Source organism: Entelurus aequoreus, linkage group LG01, assembly GCF_033978785.1.
Source record: "Entelurus aequoreus isolate RoL-2023_Sb linkage group LG01, RoL_Eaeq_v1.1, whole genome shotgun sequence".
NCBI classification, from domain to species: domain Eukaryota; kingdom Metazoa; phylum Chordata; class Actinopteri; order Syngnathiformes; family Syngnathidae; genus Entelurus; species Entelurus aequoreus.
The window spans coordinates 15,682,308-15,702,004 of NC_084731.1; the positions used below are offsets into that span (position 1 = coordinate 15,682,308).

Sequence of the window (19,697 nt, forward strand, 5' to 3'; positions counted from 1 at the left end):
TTATTGTGCAAACACACACAGCAGTGCTAAATATATTATTGTGCGAACACACACAGCAGTGCTAAATATAATATTGTGCAAACACACACAGTAGTGCTAAATATATTATTGTACAAACACACACAGAGCCGTGCTAAATATATTATTGTGCAAACACACACAGCAGTGCTAAACATATTATTGTGCAAACACACCCCCAGTGCTAAACATATTATTGTGCAAACACACACAGCAGCGCTAAATATATTATTGTGCAAACACACACAGCAGCGCTAAATATATTATTGTGCAAACACACACAGAGCAGTGCTAAATATATTATTGTGCAAACACACACAGCAGTGCTAAATATAATATTGTGCAAACACACACAGCAGTGCTAAATATATTATTGTGCAAACACACACAGCAGTGCTAAACATATTATTGTGCAAACACACACAGCAGTGCTAAATATATTATTGTGCAAACACACACAGCAGTGCTAAATATATTATTGTGCAAACACACACCGCAGTGCTAAATATATTATTGTGCAAACACACACCGCAGTGCTAAATATATTATTGTGCAAACACACACAGCAGTGCTAAATATATTATTGTGCAAACACACACAGCAGTGCTAAATATATTATTGTGCAAACACACACAGCAGTGCTAAATATATTATTGTGCAAACACACACAGAGCAGTGCTAAATATATTATTGTGCAAACACACACAGCAGTGCTAAATATATTATTGTGCAAACACACACAGAGCAGTGCTAAATATATTATTGTGCAAACACACACAGCAGTGCTAAATATATTATTGTGCAAACACACACAGCAGTGCTAAATATATTATTGTGCAAACACACACAGAGCAGTGCTAAATATATTATTGTGCAAACACACACAGAGCAGTGCTAAATATATTATTGTGCAAACACACACAGCAGTGCTAAATATATTATTGTGCAAACACACACAGAGCAGTGCTAAATATATTATTGTGCAAACACACACAGCAGTGCTAAATATAATATTGTGCAAACACACACAGCAGTGCTAAATATATTATTGTGCAAACACACACAGCAGTGCTAAACATATTATTGTGCAAACACACACAGCAGTGCTAAATATATTATTGTGCAAACACACACAGCAGTGCTAAATATATTATTGTGCAAACACACACCGCAGTGCTAAATATATTATTGTGCAAACACACACCGCAGTGCTAAATATATTATTGTGCAAACACACACAGCAGTGCTAAATATATTATTGTGCAAACACACACAGCAGTGCTAAATATATTATTGTGCAAACACACACAGCAGTGCTAAATATATTATTGTGCAAACACACACAGAGCAGTGCTAAATATATTATTGTGCAAACACACACAGCAGTGCTAAATATATTATTGTGCAAACACACACAGAGCAGTGCTAAATATATTATTGTGCAAACACACACAGCAGTGCTAAATATATTATTGTGCAAACACACACAGCAGTGCTAAATATATTATTGTGCAAACACACACAGAGCAGTGCTAAATATATTATTGTGCAAACACACACAGAGCAGTGCTAAATATATTATTGTGCAAACACACACAGCAGTGCTAAATATATTATTGTGCAAACACACACAGCAGTGCTAAATATATTATTGTGCAAACACACACAGCAGTGTTAAATATATTATTGTGCAAACACACACAGCAGTGCTAAATATATTATTGTGCAAACACACACAGCAGTGCTAAATATATTATTGTGCAAACACACACCGCAGTGCTAAATATATTATTGTGCAAACACACACAGCAGTGCTAAATATATTATTGTGCAAACACACACAGCAGTGCTAAATATATTATTGTGCAAACACACACAGAGCAGTGCTAAATATATTATTGTGCAAACACACACAGAGCAGTGCTAAATATATTATTGTGCAAACACACACAGCAGTGCTAAATATATTATTGTGCAAACACACACAGCAGTGCTAAATATATTATTGTGCAAACACACACAGCAGTGCTAAATATATTATTGTGCAAACACACACAGCAGTGCTAAATATATTATTGTGCAAACACACACAGCAGTGCTAAATATATTATTGTGCAAACACACACCGCAGTGCTAAATATATTATTGTGCAAACACACAACGCAGTGCTAAATATATTATTGTGCAAACACACACAGCAGTGCTAAATATATTATTGTGCAAACATACACAGAGCAGTGCTAAATATATTATTGTGCAAACACACACTGCAGTGCTAAATATATTATTGTGCAAACACACACAGCAGTGCTAAATATATTATTGTGCAAACACACACCGTAGTGCTAAATATATTATTGTGCAAACACACACCGCAGTGCTAAATATATTATTGTGCAAACACACACCGCAGTGCTAAATATATTATTGTGCAAACACACACAGAGCAGTGCTAAATATATTATTGTGCAAACACACACAGCAGTGCTAAACATATTATTGTGCAAACACACACAGCAGTGCTAAATATATTATTGTGCAAACACACACCGCAGTGCTAAATATATTATTGTGCAAACACACACCGCAGTGCTAAATATATTATTGTGCAAACACACACAGCAGTGCTAAACATATTATTGTGCAAACACACACAGCAGTGCTAAACATATTATTGTGCAAACACACACAGAGCAGTGCTAAATATATTATTGTGCAAACACACACAGCAGTGCTAAATATATTATATGAAACACACAACAGTGCTGCCAAGTTTCAGAAAATGACAACCGTGAGACTTAAGTGTCACGATGCATGCGATAAAAATGGGCTTTTATTCAACACCGAGTTGGCCTGATTTAAGGTCAATTCCTACTTAAGACTGACGTTCTCACCTCCAGTAGCTCTCCCTGCACTGTGGCTAATGTTAGTCTTATTTCATCAGTAATCAGACATGAAAATCATCTCCCCTGTTTTCTTTTGTCTCTTTGGCTGCACCAAATAATAATATAAATCCATTTAATAAAGTCAAATACAAATAAGGCAACAAGAGAAGTATCCCACACACTGTTTGGTGTTTTACTAAAGTGTGTAAAATCATTGGGTTTGATCATTTTTAATATTTGTAGTTTTTTAATTGACACATTGTCCTGGGCATATCTAAGAGTGTCAATTTTTTTTTTGTATTAATCGTGATTCTTATTCGTAACGATTCTTAATCGATTATGTAGATGATGATATAGTTGATGTAGATGATGATATAGTTGATATAGATGATATAGTTGATGTAAATGATGATATAGTTGATGTAGATGATGATACAGTTGATGTAGATCAGGGGTCACCAACCTTTTTGAAACCAAGGGCTACTTCTTGGGTACTGATTAATGCGAAGGGCTACCAGTTAGATACACACTTAAATAAATTGCCAGAAGTAGCCAATTTGCTCAATTTACCTTTAACTCTGTTATTATTAATAATTAATGATATTTATCTTTGTGGAAACACTGATCATCTTAATGATTTCTCACAATAAATATATATAGAAACATAAATATCAATATGCAACACTTTATTTTTATATTTTCTCTAAGTGCACATTTTTCAAATTGAACATTTTCAAATGATCACTTCTAAGACAGTCTTGTGAAATCACAATATCCCATTTTAACTAGCTAGCCACTAACATTTTTTTAACAAATCATGAATTACTTTGCACCATGTTTGTACTAATAATAACTCATGTAAAATACAAAAGTAAACTCTCAAATTTTTAAATCATGTCACACTTTGAACTGGACACCAAATCTGTTATCTGTTTCTTTGTCAGTTAGTGGGAAGCCTGGCATTGCATGCTGTTAACTAATGTGTTGTACTCTGGTGTGTAACTTGACACTGCAACTCTGAGTGAGTCTTGCAGATGTGCATCAGTGAGGCGTGTTCTGTGTTTGTTCTTGATGAAGTTCATGTCAGAAAAAGCTGATTCACAAAGATAAGATTTTTCCTCATTGTTTGCGGAACCTTCTTAATCTTTTGGACATATTTTCACAGCAATCTGGCCTTAAGCTTAATTATGATAAATGTAAAATGTTAAGGATCGGAAATCTAAAGGGAACGTACTTTCGAATGGAATGCAAAGTGCCTGTTTTGTGGACAGATGGACCAGTTAACATACTTGGTGTTGTTGTCCCAGAAAATCTGGAAGATCTAGGCTCAGTAAATTATGATAATCGACTAAGAAAGCTGGACAAAATTATGCAATTATGGAAAGGGAAATCCCTAACCTTGTATGGTAAAATGTCTATTGCCAACTCGTTAATTATTCCTCAATTTATTTATTTGTTTTCGTCATTACCAGCTCCATCACAAAACTTTCTTAAGATTTATGAGCGGAGGGTCTTCGATTTTGTCTGGAACGGCAAACCAGAAAAGATTAAAAGAAAGTTTTGTACAAAGAGTATGAATATGGGGGCCTGAAACTTCTCAACCTTGAAGCTATGTGTCTGTCTTTAAAAGCATCAATTGTTCCAAAGATGTATTGAAACATTGAGTGGTACACAAATGTCCTGTTGGACAAAAAACATGTACTGTATCAAAAGAAATTGTATCTTTTTTTACAAGTGATCCCCTCCCAGAGAGTCTGCTGGGAAACATGGCGGGGTTCATAAAGGAAACAATCCACTCATAGTGGTGTTTTCAATTTTATGTGCCAGAAAAAAGAGACGATATTTTGCAGCAGTTAATATGGATGAACTCTAATATTGTAATAGATGGAAAGCCTTTCTTTTGGAAAAATATGTTTGAAAGAGGAATCATTTTTGTCAATGATATTATCAATGAGAATGGTAAAATGATGAAGTATGATGAATTTAGAGCTATGTATGGTTATGCTTGCTCAAGCTTTTCATTTTATCAACTAACTGGAGTAATTGGGAAAAGATGGAAACAAATAATTAATTATGGAACTACTAAATTATTAGTTTGTAAACCTCGAATAAGAAATTCTAGTTGGCAAAAAGGAACTAAAATAAATAGAAAAAGATATAATTTTTATTTAATAAAGAAATCTTTGAAGGCTGCCTCATACAACACAAATGGAAAATGGCAGGACTTTTTTGACTGCCCGTTGCCATGGGATGCCATATTCAAACTAATCTATAAAACCACTATCGATGTGCAAAATCGTTATTTTCAAATTAAAATTATTTATAACTTCTTACCCACAGGGAAAATGTTAAAATTATGGAATATGACAGAGTCAGATGATTGCCGATTTTGTTGTCAGGAGCCTGAATCCACCCTGCATTTGTTTTGGTATTGTCATATTGTGTCTTTGTTTTGGGTGGAAGTTGAAAAAATGTGTTTAAGGATTGGTTTGTTTATGAAGCTTAATGTGGTTTCTGTTATTTTAGGAGAGTTCATTGACAATCATGATTTAGTCAATTTAATTATAGTACTCGGTAAAATGTTTATTTTTAAGGCCAAAAACAGATATTCACTTAGTGTTACTTTCTTTAAAACATTTATTCAGTATTTTCTAACTTTAGAAAGTTACATGGTTGAAAACGATAATGATGCCAAAAAACATTTAAAAAAAGATGAGAAGTCCTCAAAGGCTTATTTTGAAAGTATAATTATGTTTATAGATTATATGATATCTGTTGTTGTGTTCCCTAATTTGAGTGACCTGGACATAATCTGTACTGTACATAAATGCTTATTTTGAAAATGTAATTTTGTTTATAAATTATATGCAATCTGTTGTGTTCCCTAATTTTTTTCTGTGTACATGAATGAAGGTGTGTGTTGCTGAGTCCGACTTGGACATTATCTGGACTGGGCCTGGTTTAAAAAACCCTTTAAACAAATCTAATTTCATTGACAACCTGGTCTGTTGAAGATAAGGCCCTTTTTTAAAAAATAAAATAAAATAAGATGAATAATTAAAAAACATTTTCTTGGATAAAAAAGAAAGTAAAACAATATAAAAATAAATACATAAAAAATAGTAATTAATGAAAATGTTAGTGGACCAGCAGCCTATACAATCATGTGTGCTTCAGGGACTGTGGCCCTTGCAGATGTGTTGTCTATGTTGTGGGAACCAGAATATTGGTAGCAGAAAGAAATAACCCCTTTTGTGTGAGTGGGTGTGGATGAGTGTGCATGGGGGAGGTTGTTTGGGTTGATGCACTGATTGAAAGTGTATCTTGTGTTTTTTCTATGTAGATTTAATTTAAAAAAAAAATAAATTTTTAAATAAAAAAAAAAAGTTATTATTTTTTTTAGAACAGGCCCGCGGGCGACTCATCTGGTCCTTACGGGCGACCTGGTGCTCGCGGGCACCGCGTTGGTGACCCCTGATGTAGATGATGATATAGTTGATGTAGATGATATAGTTGATGTAGATAATGATATAGTTGATGTAGATGATGATATAGTTGATGTAGATGATGATATAGTTGATGTAGATGATGATATAGTTGATGTAGATGATGATATAGTTGATGTAGACAATGATATAGTTGATGTAGATGATGATATAGTTGATGTAGATGATATCTGCTAGATAAATGTACTTGTTAGAGCCATTTACTTTTTTTTTCTGTCCGTCAAACTCATGACGTCGCTAGAGGGGTTGGCTCAAGGCCAAGTCTCAGTCTACTTAGGGAGGGGCTGGGAGCTTGCTCAGGTGTTGCTGAGTGGAGGCGCAACAGTTTTTGACTGTGTCAGGCTAAGATTTGTTTGCTCACGTTTATTTTCCATTTTTGTTAGAAAGTGAGTATAATTTACATGACTGTCTGTTAATAAATATTTTGGTTAAACACGGAAATCATTCTGGACATCGATTATTAGCCGGCTGCACACGTCGGAACTAGCTTCATTTATATTCGGCAACCATGTAGCAGTAGAGTATAGGACTTTACCGCTACAGTACTTTACAAAAGAGAAGTGTGGGATACTTCTCTCTTTGCCTTATTTGTATTTGACTTTATTAAATGTTTGGGAAACATTTTATTAAACAAAAGACGCACTTTTTTAATCAGGCTTTTTACTGATCGTCTTAAACTGTTGTTTTTTTAATAATTGTATTGTGTTGTTTTCAATCTTATCATTCATTTTTATACTATTCTCTCAATGTTAGGTTCTTAACTTATTGTTGTAATATTTATATTTTTTTAACATTTACATATATTTTATATGTTTTATACTATTTGTTTTTAAATGGCATTCATTTTAGTTCGTTTCTTTTGAGTAATATATACATTTATCAGAGCTATTTATCTATTGTATGGAGGAGTTTAGTTAATCATAGAACTGGCATTCAATGTTAATAAAAATGTATTGATTTTGAATACAGAATAGTTTTGAATTAAGAATCGATTCTGATTCTGAATCGAATCGTTACACCCCAGAATTGAATGAAATCATGTGATGCCCTATGGTTCATAGCCCTATCATATGCACATTTTTGCTCAGTGATTAGATATAAAAAGTATGTTGCATTCTCTTAGCCATTGATTTAGTTGGCTAACTGTTGCAGTAATGCTGGTGTGTGAATGGTATTGGATGATATAGTTGATAGTAATGCTGACTAAGTGAAATGTGTTTCCACAGAGAGATAGAACAATCATCATTTATACAGACTGCCAGACACAATCACCCAAGACCTGCTCAGTTGGGACACAACTTTCCATAAAGACTCTCCAAGCACATGTCCAGAAGTAAAGGTTTGTAAAGTACTGGAACTACTAGTAGTACAAGTCGGTTTCCTTAGTATCATTGTGACTAATGTTCCTTTTGTCTTTGTACAAACCCACACTACACAGATAAGTCAACAAAGTGTCTTCATTGAGAGGCTACAGACCAAACAAAATGGAGACATGAGGACCGACTCCCCAGGTACCCAGTAGTGCTAAAAAATATAAATAGAATATAAACCAGACATTTGAAAGGCAATTTAAAATAAATAAAGAATAGTGAACAACAGGCTGAATAAGTGTACGTTATATGAGGCATAAATAACCAACTGAGAACGTGCCTGGTATGTTAACGTAACATATTATGGTAAGAGTCATTCAAATAACTATAACATATAGAACATGCTATACGCTTACCAAACAATCTGTCACTCCTAATCGCTAAATCCCATGAAATCTTATACGTCTAGTCTCCTACGTGAATGAGATAAATAATAGTATTTGATATTTTACGCTAATGTGTTAATCATTTCACACATAAGTCGCTCCTGAGTATAAGTCGCACCCCCGGCCAAACTATGAAAAAAACTGCGACTTATAGTCCGAAAAACACGGTAGTCCTGTTGCTTGACGATATATTGACCTACATATTATTGCCATTAAGTTTATGGAACCAAATTAACCACTGATGTAATTAGAGATGTCCGATAATATGGGACTGCCGATATTATCGGCTGATAATTGCTTTAAAATGTGATCTCGGAAATTATCGGTATCGGATTCAAAAAGTAAAATGTATGACTTTTTTTTAAACGCCGCTGTACGGAGTGATACACGGACGTAGGGAGAAGTACAGAGCGCCAATAAACCATAAACGCACTGCCTTTGCGTGTCGGCCCAGTCACATAATATCTACGGCTTTTCACACACACGAGTGAATGCAAGACATACTTGGTCAACAGCCATACAGGTAGGGTTGGGTATCGAGTATCGATTGGAACCGGGACTAACTTTCCGATTCTCCCGGTATCGTTCAAAAGTTTAAATTTCGATTCCTATTTTCGATACCCAGTCCGCCGACCGAAAAAAATAAAAATAAAAATATGTCCGCCGAACCGGAAGAAAAAGCCGTTGAACACCAACGAAGAAGCGCCCACCGCCGGAAGTGTTAGCATAGCCTAGCGAGTCAGTCAAGCTCAAGCATGGATAGCGGGCGTCGGCGGTCGAAAGTGTGGCTTTACTTTACAAAAAAAAATGAAATAACCGCGAAATAACAGAGCTCCATGTCCATCAAGAAACAAGTGGAGAGAGAGCTGCAGATGTACCAGGACGTTCCACCGATACTAATGTCTGACGACCCTGCTGCATGGTGGTGGAACCAACAAAAGACTTATCCTTTGCTGTCATATCTCGCTTTCTCCTATTTATGCGTTCAAGCTTCTTCCACACCCAGCGAACGTGTATTTTCCACAGCAGGAGACACTATCTGTCCAGAACGCTCACGCATCCTGCCTGAGAAGGCGGATATGGTCATTTTCCTAAACAAAAACTGTCTCTGATTTTATACTGTACCTGCTGCTAATCTGGACTGGGTTTTTCAAGTTGTTTCTTATTGTTAATTTGCTTTTCTGCACCAGGTTAGCCCATCAGTGGGAGCACGGTAACATTTTTAAGTACCTGCAGCATCATACACTTGTGTATGTAAATGTGTTTTCATGAGGTTTCCTGCAGCATCATACACTTATGTGTAAATGTGTTTTCATGAGGTTTCCTGCAGCATCATACACTTATGTGTAAATGTGTTTTCATGAGGTTTCCTGCAGCATCATACACTTGTGTGTGTAAATGTGTTTTCATGAGGTTTCCTGCAGCATCATACACTTGTGTGTGTAAATGTGTTTTCATGAGGTTTCCTGCAGCATCATACACTTGTGTGTGTAAATGTGTTTTCATGAGGTTTCCTGCAGCATCATACACTTGTGTGTGTAAATGTGTTTTCATGAGGTTTCCTGCAGCATCATACACTTGTGTGTGTAAATGTGTTTTCATGAGGTTTCCTGCAGCATCATACACTTGTGTGTGTAAATGTGTTTTCATGAGGTTTCCTGCAGCATCATACACTTGTGTGTGTAAATGTGTTTTCATGAGGTTTTCAAAAATAAAGCTCTCTTGAGGAAAGTGTACCCCTGGGAAAATGTATTCATAATTTATAATATTTATATTCAAGTTCATAGATTTTATATTTATATTCTAGTTGAAAACAGCCCTGTGAGGAATTTATAGTAAAGTTCATAAAAAGTTAATAGAATTAAAATTGATGGAGAATGTCAGACTATTTCATTCAGAAAGACTGTAGGTTAGCTAGCTCATTTAAAATATCCTAAACTTTTTTTTGACCCTGCCTCTTAAAAGAATCGGAATCGAGAATCGCCAGAGATCGGAATCGAAACAAAGAATCGGAATCCTTCGAATTCAAACGACACCCAACCCTACATACAGGTCACACTGAGGGTGGCCGTATAAACAACTTTAACACTGTTACAAATATGCGCCACACTGTGAACCCACACCAAAAAAGAATGGCAAACACATTTCAGAAGAACATCCGCACCGAAACACAACAGAACAAATACCCAGAACCCCTTGCAGCACTAACTCTTCCAGGACGCTACAATATACACCCCCGCTACCACCAAACACCGCCCCTCCCCACCTCAACCCTGCCCCATGTCCCAAATTCGGAGGTCTCAAGGTTGGCAAGTATGCTCTAGTATACTCTGGACTGAAGCTGTGTGCCTTCATTGTTTTTGTAGCTGTTGTTTTGAGGCATGTTTAATTTTAAAATAATGCACTTTGTGAAAGTCAAAGTATAGTATTTCCCATAGTTGTAGTGGGTATCAGGATTATCTCAGGGAGAGCATGTCCCAAATTCCAAGCTGCTGTTTTGAGGCATGTTAAAAAAAATAATGCACTTTGTGACTTCAATAATAAATATGGCAGTGCCATGTTGGCATTTTTTTCCATAACTTGAGTTGAAGTTGTTCTCTTATTTTGGAAAACCTTGTTTTTGATTGATTGATTGAAACTTTTATTAGTAGATTGCACAGTACAGTACATATTCCGTACAATTGACCACTAAATGGTAACACCCCAATAAGTTTTTCAACTTGTTTAAGTCGGGGTCCACGTTAATCAATTCATGGTAAAGTTACATTGTTTAATGCATCCAGCGGGGCATCACAACAAAATTAGGCATAATAATGTGTTAATTCCACGACTGTATATATCGGTATCGGTTGATATCGGAATCGGTACTTAAGAGTTGGACAATATCGGATATCGGCAAAAAAGCCATTATCGGACATCTCTAATACAGTGTTTCCCATAAACTGCCAAGATACCTGTGGCGGTGGGGGCGTGGTTATGGGCGTGGCTATGGGCGTGGTCACCATGACATCATCGATTAATTTGCATAATTTACTACAATGATATGATTTTCTCTAAAAAGGCTCAAAAAATGTATACTTACTAATTAATAATAACAGTTTTGTTTTAAACGTCCATCCATCCATTTTACAATATAATTACAACACTTTATGTACATATTTATATACAGATTTGAACAATAAGTTATTCACTGAAATATATTTATTAATTGTGGTTCTTACAAAAAATATATCTTATAAAATATAAAAGCTAAAATGTCTCTTAAAGCTCTGCCCCTTTAATTAGTGCATACTAAATAATTTAACTTTGGCCTACTACTACAACCATATTATTTACCAGCAACATAAAGTGAAACAGAGGCAGAGGTGTCCTGCCACAGTCAGTAACAAATAAACAGAAAACAGTAGTGGTCAAATACAAATAAGGCAACAAGAGAAGTATCCTACACTTCTCTTTTGTAAAGTAAATCTGAACAGCCTATATGGGCATCTACATCAACTATATGATTTGCCTGAGAAGCTGGACAGGACAAAAAAATATATATATATGTATTTTATTTTTTTATTTTATTTTATTTGTGGCGGACGTAATTCTTTCGTGGCGGGCCGCCACAAATAAATGAATGTGTGGGAAACACTGCTAATATATATACTTTGAGCGTGTTTATAAATTATTGATGGGTTTTGAAGTTGTTTTTCTTATTTTTTACCATCTTTAAAATCTTAAAAACGATAGGTAAAATGCCCCCCAAAAAAGTGCCGCTTCCCTGTAGCTGACAATAAAGTTCGAACATTTTAAAACAAAAGTGCAGAGTAACGATATAAACACTACGATGTATTAACAGGTAATATGAAGAAGAAGAAAAAAACCTGAAGTCTGGCAGATTCCGAGTGAGGAACGTCGACGTGACATGACAACATGACAAATGTTTAATTGTTTGAAGCACTTTTCAAAATGCTGGTTTTATAACAGTATTAAATGTCAGCATGTCTTTGGCGATGCATTTAACCACACTTTCCCTGAGCATAGACCATTTTCTTTACACTGACCTGGATTGTTCACCAAACGCGAATTGAGTGCGGACATTGGGCAAACGGACCCCCCGGTGTTGATAGGCTCATTTTGTTCCAAAGGTTAAAACTGAAATATTCCCACACTGGTGCGGTAGCATTTGGTTTGGTAATCATTTTGTCCATGTTGGCAGCTACATGCTAATGTGTGATGCTAGCCAGCCAGCAGCCCCGCATCGCCACACCAAGACTCAAAGACACTCAAAGAAGACAAGATCATTCACCCCCTTCTTTTCATTCTGCCATGGTACAAAAGCACGTAGCTGCGGAAAGCGACAGAAAGCATGAAAGTAGGGCTGGGCGATACGGTCAATATTTTTAGGCCACGATATACATCTGGATATTTTGCCTTAGCCTTGAATGAACACTTGATGCATATAATCACAGCAGTATGATGATTCTGTCTCTACATTAAAACATTCTTCTTCATACTGCATTAAAGTTAAAGTACCAATGATTGTCACACACACACTAGGTGTGGTGAAATTTGTCCTCTGCATATGACCCATCCCCTTGTTCACCCCCTGGGAGGTGAGGGGAGCAGTGGGCAGCAGCGGTGCCGCGCCCGGGAATCATTTTTGGTGATTCAACCCCCAATTCCAACCCTTGATGCTGAGTGCCAAGCAGGGAGGTAATGGCTCCCATTTTTATAGTCTTTGGTATGACCGGGGGTTAGAACTCACAACCTACCGATCTCAGGGCTGACACTCTAACCACTAGGCCACTGAGTAGGTATTAATTAATTAATATATGCTTATTTTAAACTTTCATGCAGAGAGGGAAATCACAACTAAGTCAATTTACCAAAACTATTTATTGACTGAGTAAAGCTGGGCTTTTCTAAACCATGCGTTTTTTTATTCTCATGTCCTGCAGACATCAGCAAGCGTGGACCTCAAGTATGGAGCAGGATGAGCCCCAGCCCCTCTATATTAAAGAAGAAGAGGAGGATCCCCCACAAATCAAAGAGGAAGAGGAGGAGCTGCAGTACCGCCACATTAAATGGGAAGAGGAGGGGCCAAAGCAGCCCCACATTAAAGAGGAAGATGAGGAGCCACACTCCACCAACATTAAAGTGGAAGATGAGGAGCCACAGCCCCCTGCATTGAAGAGAATGAAGAGTCATAGCTTTGTTCACATTAAAGAGGAAGAGGAGGAACACAACATCAGTCAGGAGGGAGAGCATATTGAAGGACTGGAGGATTTCCCAGTGGCTGGTGTCCCTGTGAAGAGCGAAGACGATGAGGTCAAAGGTGAAAGTGAGGAGAAGAGAGAGGCGGAGCCTCCAAGCAGCAGCTCAGCTCAACACATGACAACAGAAGCTGATGGAGACCACTGTGGAGGATCACAAGCAGACAAGATCTTAGCTCCACTGTCAGATAGTGACGACACAACGCCACACTCTTCTGATTCTGAAGACTCTCAAGCTGATAAGACATGTCACACTGACAACACCCGCTTGAAATGTTCCCATTGCGACAAAACATATATGTACCATAGTCATCTGAAAAGACACATGAGGAGACACACTGGAGAAAAACCTTTTTCCTGTTCAACCTGTGCAAAAAGTTTCACTCAAAAACACAATTTGAAAACACACCTGCGGACACACGCTGCAGAAAAACCTTTTTCGTGCTCAGAATGTAGTAAGGTTTTTGCACACAATTGTATGCTAAAGGAACACATGAGAACTCACACCGGAGAAAAACCCTTTTCCTGTTCAATCTGTGGCAAGGATTTTACTCGAAGGCAATATTTGATAGTACACACGAGAAGACACACTGGAGAAAAACCCTTCTCCTGCTCAGTATGCGGTAAATGTTTTACGCGAAATAACGATTTGAAAATACACGTGAGAATGCACACAGGAGAAAAACCTATTAATTGTCCCGTATGTGATAAAGGCTTTACACGAAGTAACTATTTGAAAGTACACATGTTATTACACACTGGAGAAAACCCTTTTTCTTGTTCAATATGTGGTAAAGGTTTTCCACGAACTTGTGATTTAAAAACACACATGAGAATGCACACCGGAGAAAAACCTTTTTCCTGTTCCATCTGCAGTCAAGGTTTTTCACGATCTAGCGATATGAAAATACACATGAGAATACACACTGGTGAAAAGGCCTTTTCTTGTTCAATCTGTGGTAAAGGGTTTACACGAATCCGCGATTTTAAAATACACATGATAACACACTCTAGTGAAAAACCATATCACTGTATAAACTGCAACAAAAGCTTTTGTCAACAAAGAACCCTTGTATTACACATGAGAAAACACACAGGACAGAAAGTGTTGAGTTGCAGTGTGTGTGGTGAACGGTTCTCTTATAAGTACCAGTGTAAGAAACACAAGTGTGCTGCTGAGAACAGCAGCAGCAAATGAAGCTGCAGGATTTGAAATAATCTGTTAAAACTATAGCATCTATAACATCAGCACATATAACGTGTGTGACATCATTGTTGTGTTAACACAATCTTGTTAATATGATTCAAACATTTGTTGATTAGAATTTTTAGATTGGTGCTTTTTTTTGTCTGTCAAGTACTTGTATTAACATACAACAGTGTGTAATTGTATTTAAAAATGAACAGAAAAATTTGATTGAATAAGCATTTTATGTCTATTAAGATATTCTTAATTACATTTTATAATCACTCACAGTGTTTTATATCGATTTTTGATATGTAGGAAATGTTACATATTTTCATTTCTTATTGTAAACATTTCCATAGATGAACTCCTTTATACGATTAACACATTTGTTTTGCATTTTTTCATATCTTTGCTTTTGAGTACACCTAAATCCCTCTTAGTTCATATGTGAAACGTCTTCTGGACCACTTCTGGAAGCATATTTATATTTACTTCACATGTCATTTGAGCAGTTGTTTTATACACGATCATTAACCTTTGAGGACAAAGCTCCGCCGCTCCTAGTCTGTGGAAAGCTCTCCCTGACCACCTGAGGGCACCGCAGACTGTGGATGCTTTTAAAAAAGGCTTAAAAACCCTTCTTTTAAAAAAAAAAAAAAAAGCCTTTTTTTAGATATATGTATACTAGTTCTAGCTATAAGCCTGTTCTAGTTTTTATTTTTATTATATTTTTATTTTTAATACACTGTAGCACTGTGAGGTTGTTTGCTCAATGTAAAGTGCTTTTTACAAATAAAATATATTATTATTATTATTACTTTTAAAATGTGTGATTTTATGTACCATTTGTTGGGTCTTGATAATCCATTGTATTAATTATCTTTAGTAATCTCTTTTGTAATATGAATATTGTAAGATAGACCTTTATGCAATAAGCAATGTATGCTTCAACAAAAGTTGGGTACAATACATGCAGTTAATGTGTGAGTATGTATTTTGTTTTAATTAATATTGCAGTCATTATTGGTATTTTGTTCTTTATACTATTAATACGTAGTTTTCAGTTTAGTTTATCTTCAAGAGGGTTAGGGTTTTGGAGTTTGGGTGTGGGGGAGGGGCTGAAAATCCCTGGGTAGCACTGTCCATCGGCACTTCGCCAGGCCCCACCAAATGCCCACAGGTAGCTGTCCATCTGGAGGTCCCGGTGCCGGAAGAATGGGATGCGGCTGATGTTGGAGTCGCCGATCACCAGGAACCTCCTGTCGACGGACAGGTGCCAGTCCAGCATCTTGCGAGTCGTGCTGATGTGCCTGGTGGGCTTCCTGGTGGTGGGTGGACTCCTTGGCGTGGCAACCTGATGTTGTTTTCTGTTAACTGAGGGACCGAAGTGACTTTTTTTGGGGTTTTTTTGCATTCCAGAACAGAGTTGGGGACCAGCTTGGAGGCGTGTCGGGGAGAGGCAGGGTCAGCGAGGGTGACACCGGCTGCTCAGGTAGGTATTGGTCGGTCTCAGTCTGGACAGGAGTCCCCTGCACATCTTCCCATCTATTGCACCAAGACAACTGCACTTTGTTTTGCAGGTGAGACTGGGCGTGGTGGCACGTCGGAGACTGCAGAAGGGACCCCGACCTCGGTCTTAACCCGCGGTCCTGGCTCCGGTGACGGGATCAAGGGAGCCTCGACGATGGAGTTGTCGGCAGGTCTGCTTCACGGGTCGCACAGTCGTATTGCTCTCCGGGCTCTAGGTGGTTCCACGGCCGGGGAGGAGGGCGACAAGAAAGGGAAGGGGACCGGGGTCACCTGTCCTTGCGGGTCCTCACCCTGCTCCACCTCCGCGACGACACGGGTGCCCAGCCAGATTTAGTCTATTTGAGCCTCTGCCTGTCGGAGCGTGTCAGTCGCCAACCTGCGTCCCAGGTGTGTTTTGGTCTACGCCAGGGGTCACGAACGCGGTGCCCGCGGGCACCAGGTAGCCCGTAAGGACCAGATGAGTAGCCCGCTGGCCTGTTCTAAAAATAGCTCAAATAGCAGCACTTACCAGTGAGCTGCCTCTATTTTTTAAATTGTATTTATTTACTAGCAAGCTGGTCTCACTTTGCCCGACATTTTTAATTCTAAGAGAGACAAAACTCAAATAAAATTTGAAAATCCAAGAAAATATGTTAAAGACTTGGTCTTCACTTGTTTAAATAAATTCATGAATTTTTTTTACTTTGCTTCTTATAACTTTCAGAAAGACGATTTTAGAGAAAAAAATACAACCTTAAAAATGATTTTAGGATTTTTAAACACATATACCTTTTTACCTTTTAAATTCCTTCCTTTTCTTTCCTGACAATTTAAATCAATGTTCAAGTAAATTTTTGTTTTTTATTGTAAAGAATAATAAATACATTTTAATTGAATTCTTCATTTTAGCTTCTGTTTTTTCGACGAAGAATATTTGTGAAATATTTCTTCAAACTTATTATGATTAAAATTCAAAACAATTATTCCGGCAAATCTAGAAAATCTGTAGAATCAAATTTAAATCTTATTTCAAAGGCTTTTGGATTTCTTTTAAAAATTTTGTTCTGGAAAATCTAGAAGAAATAATGATTTGTCTTTGTTAGAAATATAGCTTGGTCCAATTTGTTATATATTCTAACAAAGCGCAGATTGGATTTTAACCTATTTAAAACATGTCATCAAAATTCTAAAATTAATCTTAATCAGGAAAAATTAGTAATGATGTTTCATAAATTCTTTTTTTAATTTTTTCGAAAAGATTCGAATTAGCTAGTTTTTCTCTTCTTTTTTTCGGTTGAATTTTGAATTTTAAAGAGTCGAAATTGAAGATAAACTATGTTTCAAAATGTAATTGTCATTTTTTTCGTGTTTTCTCCTCTTTTAAACCGTTCAATTAAGTGTAAATATCATTAATTATTAATAATAACATAGAGTTAAAGGTAAATTGAGCAAATTGGCTATTTCTGGCAATTTATTTAAGTGTGTATCAAACTGGTAGCCCTTCACATTAATCACTACCCAAGAAGTAGCTCTTGGTTTCAAAAAGGTTGGTGACCCCTGGTCTACGCTGAGGCCACCTGGAATGGGGCTTTCCAGTCTTGTCCGTGTCGGGGTTGGTGACAGCCGGCCTGATCCCGGTCGTCAAGGTAAGTTCCATCCTAGTGATGGTGTGCGGTTGGCTGTCCTTGCTAAAAAAACTTTTAATGGTGTATAATTTGCTTTTTGGGGGGTGTATGCAGGCAGAATATGTGCATGGGGTTCAGAAGGTGGGAGGAAGCCGGAGTACCCGCAGGGAACCCACGCAGTCACAGGGAGAACATGCAAACTCCACACAGAAAGATCCTGAGCGCAGAATCGGCCTAGCGTGTGAATGTTGTCTGTCTATGTGTGTTGGCCCTGCGATGAGGTGGCGACTTGTCCAGGGTGTACGCCGCCTTCCGCCCGATTGTAGCTGAGATACCCCGAAAGGGATGAGCGGTAGAAAATGGCTGGATGGATGGATGGGTTCAGAAGGTAATGCAAGACCCTATGATTTTGTATGCCTGTAGTGACATAATGTTGCCGCCGGGGGGCGCTCCATCGCCTGACCCAATGTTTATCGCTATGATGTCGGCATGCGTCGAAGTCGGGACAATTTGGGTCACCAACTTGGGTGTCTATTGTCCCCTGGTGTTGCTTCAGCATACGTTACGCGAGTCTGGTCCAGAAGCCGGCTATTTTGGCGGCTATATTCCGGGGGGAACCAACTTGCGCCAGTGAGGTTGTTTCCGCCGGACCGGAAATGACGTCATATCGCCCTTCAACGTCATCGACATTGTGATAAAGTTGAAAAAATTGGAGAAAGTCGAGGTTGACTGCAAAAATGCCCAGTCAAAAAATGAGCAAAAAGCATTATATTTTTGTGTCGCCGTCACAGCCGAATTAGGTGTTTGCAATAATTAACAAGAAAAACGAAAAAGTAAAAAAAAAAATAAGTATACTAGCAAATTAGGTGTTTGCAATAATTAACAAGAAAAACGAAAAAGTAAAAAAAATAAGTATACAAAAATAGAGAAATATAGTAGGTATTTATTAAGACAAGTCAAGGCAACGTTTCGGTAAGTTATACCTTCTTCAGGCCGACTTAGCTGGCGTGAACGTCTGCTCGGCGCTGTGTAAAATGACTTGTAAACAACAGGTAGGGTCAACCCGGAAGCAAAGTTAGAGTGTCCGCCTTGAGATCGGTAGGTCGTGAGTTCAAACCCCGGCTGAGTCATACCAAAGACTATAAAAAATGGGAGCCATTACCTCCCTGCTTGGCACTCAGCATCAAGGGTTGGAATTGGGGGTTAAATCACCAAAAATGATGGCACCGCTGCTGCTCACTGCTCCCCTCACCTCCCAGGGGGTGATCAAGGGTGATGGGTCAAATGCAGAGAGTAATTTCGCCACACCTAGTGTGTGTGTGACAATCAAAAGAAAAAAGAAAATATTTAAGTCGTCTTGCAATGCCGATCATGGGGCGACAGCACCCTCTTCAGGCCAAACACAGCTACAACAAGGTGTACATTTTTTTCTCCATTGTCGAAATGATGACGTGCAGTCACTAGAGGCAGGGGAGGCGGGGCCTCACCTGCCATCATGGAAAGAAATAAAATGTAAAAAGAAAAAAAAAATTAATTAAATTGTTATATGTATCCAGTGATTATACTACAGTTATTTTCCATTTAACTTCACCAGTTTTAGATTATTTTTATTTTTATTTTCACATTTGCCGTTCAAATACTGAGAAGAGACGGTGCGGTGATCAGCAGCCAGTTGAGGCACGTCACTGATTTGTGCCTCAACATGGATTGTGCACAATGACTCGGCTAACTGCTGAGCTGCTGTGCAGTGAGACCGTATTGCTATATGAATTATATTATACATTTCCATAGTTTAGTTAGCTGAGGTATATAATGTACAGTGTATTTTGTCAACAACTGTATGTGTGTAACGTATTTCTTGTGCTGAGCATTCATAAAACTGCTGCAAAAGACGTACTGTCTGAGGCTCGCAGTAATCCGGCCTCCTGGTGGTAGAGGGCGGTAGTGA

At 37.7% G+C, this 19,697-nt stretch overlaps 1 protein-coding gene across 3 annotated transcripts in view; it reads left to right on the forward strand.

Moving 5' to 3' along the window:
- The window catches only part of LOC133656076 (zinc finger protein OZF-like), a 34,060-nt gene extending 18,781 nt beyond the window's left edge, over window positions 1-15,279 (forward strand). Inside the window, exons 2-3 of one of the 3 annotated variants that reach the window (XM_062057010.1) lie at window positions 7,636-7,748; window positions 13,112-15,279. In XM_062057010.1, the coding sequence (XP_061912994.1) occupies window positions 13,137-14,624 (1,488 nt within the window). In that variant the 5' untranslated portion in view covers window positions 7,636-7,748; window positions 13,112-13,136 and the 3' untranslated portion in view covers window positions 14,625-15,279. The remainder of the gene's footprint in view (window positions 1-7,635; window positions 7,749-13,111) is intronic. The other 2 variants (XM_062057083.1, XM_062057247.1) reach the window with 2 other exon arrangements.
- The last annotated feature ends 4,418 nt before the right edge of the window (window positions 15,280-19,697 follow it).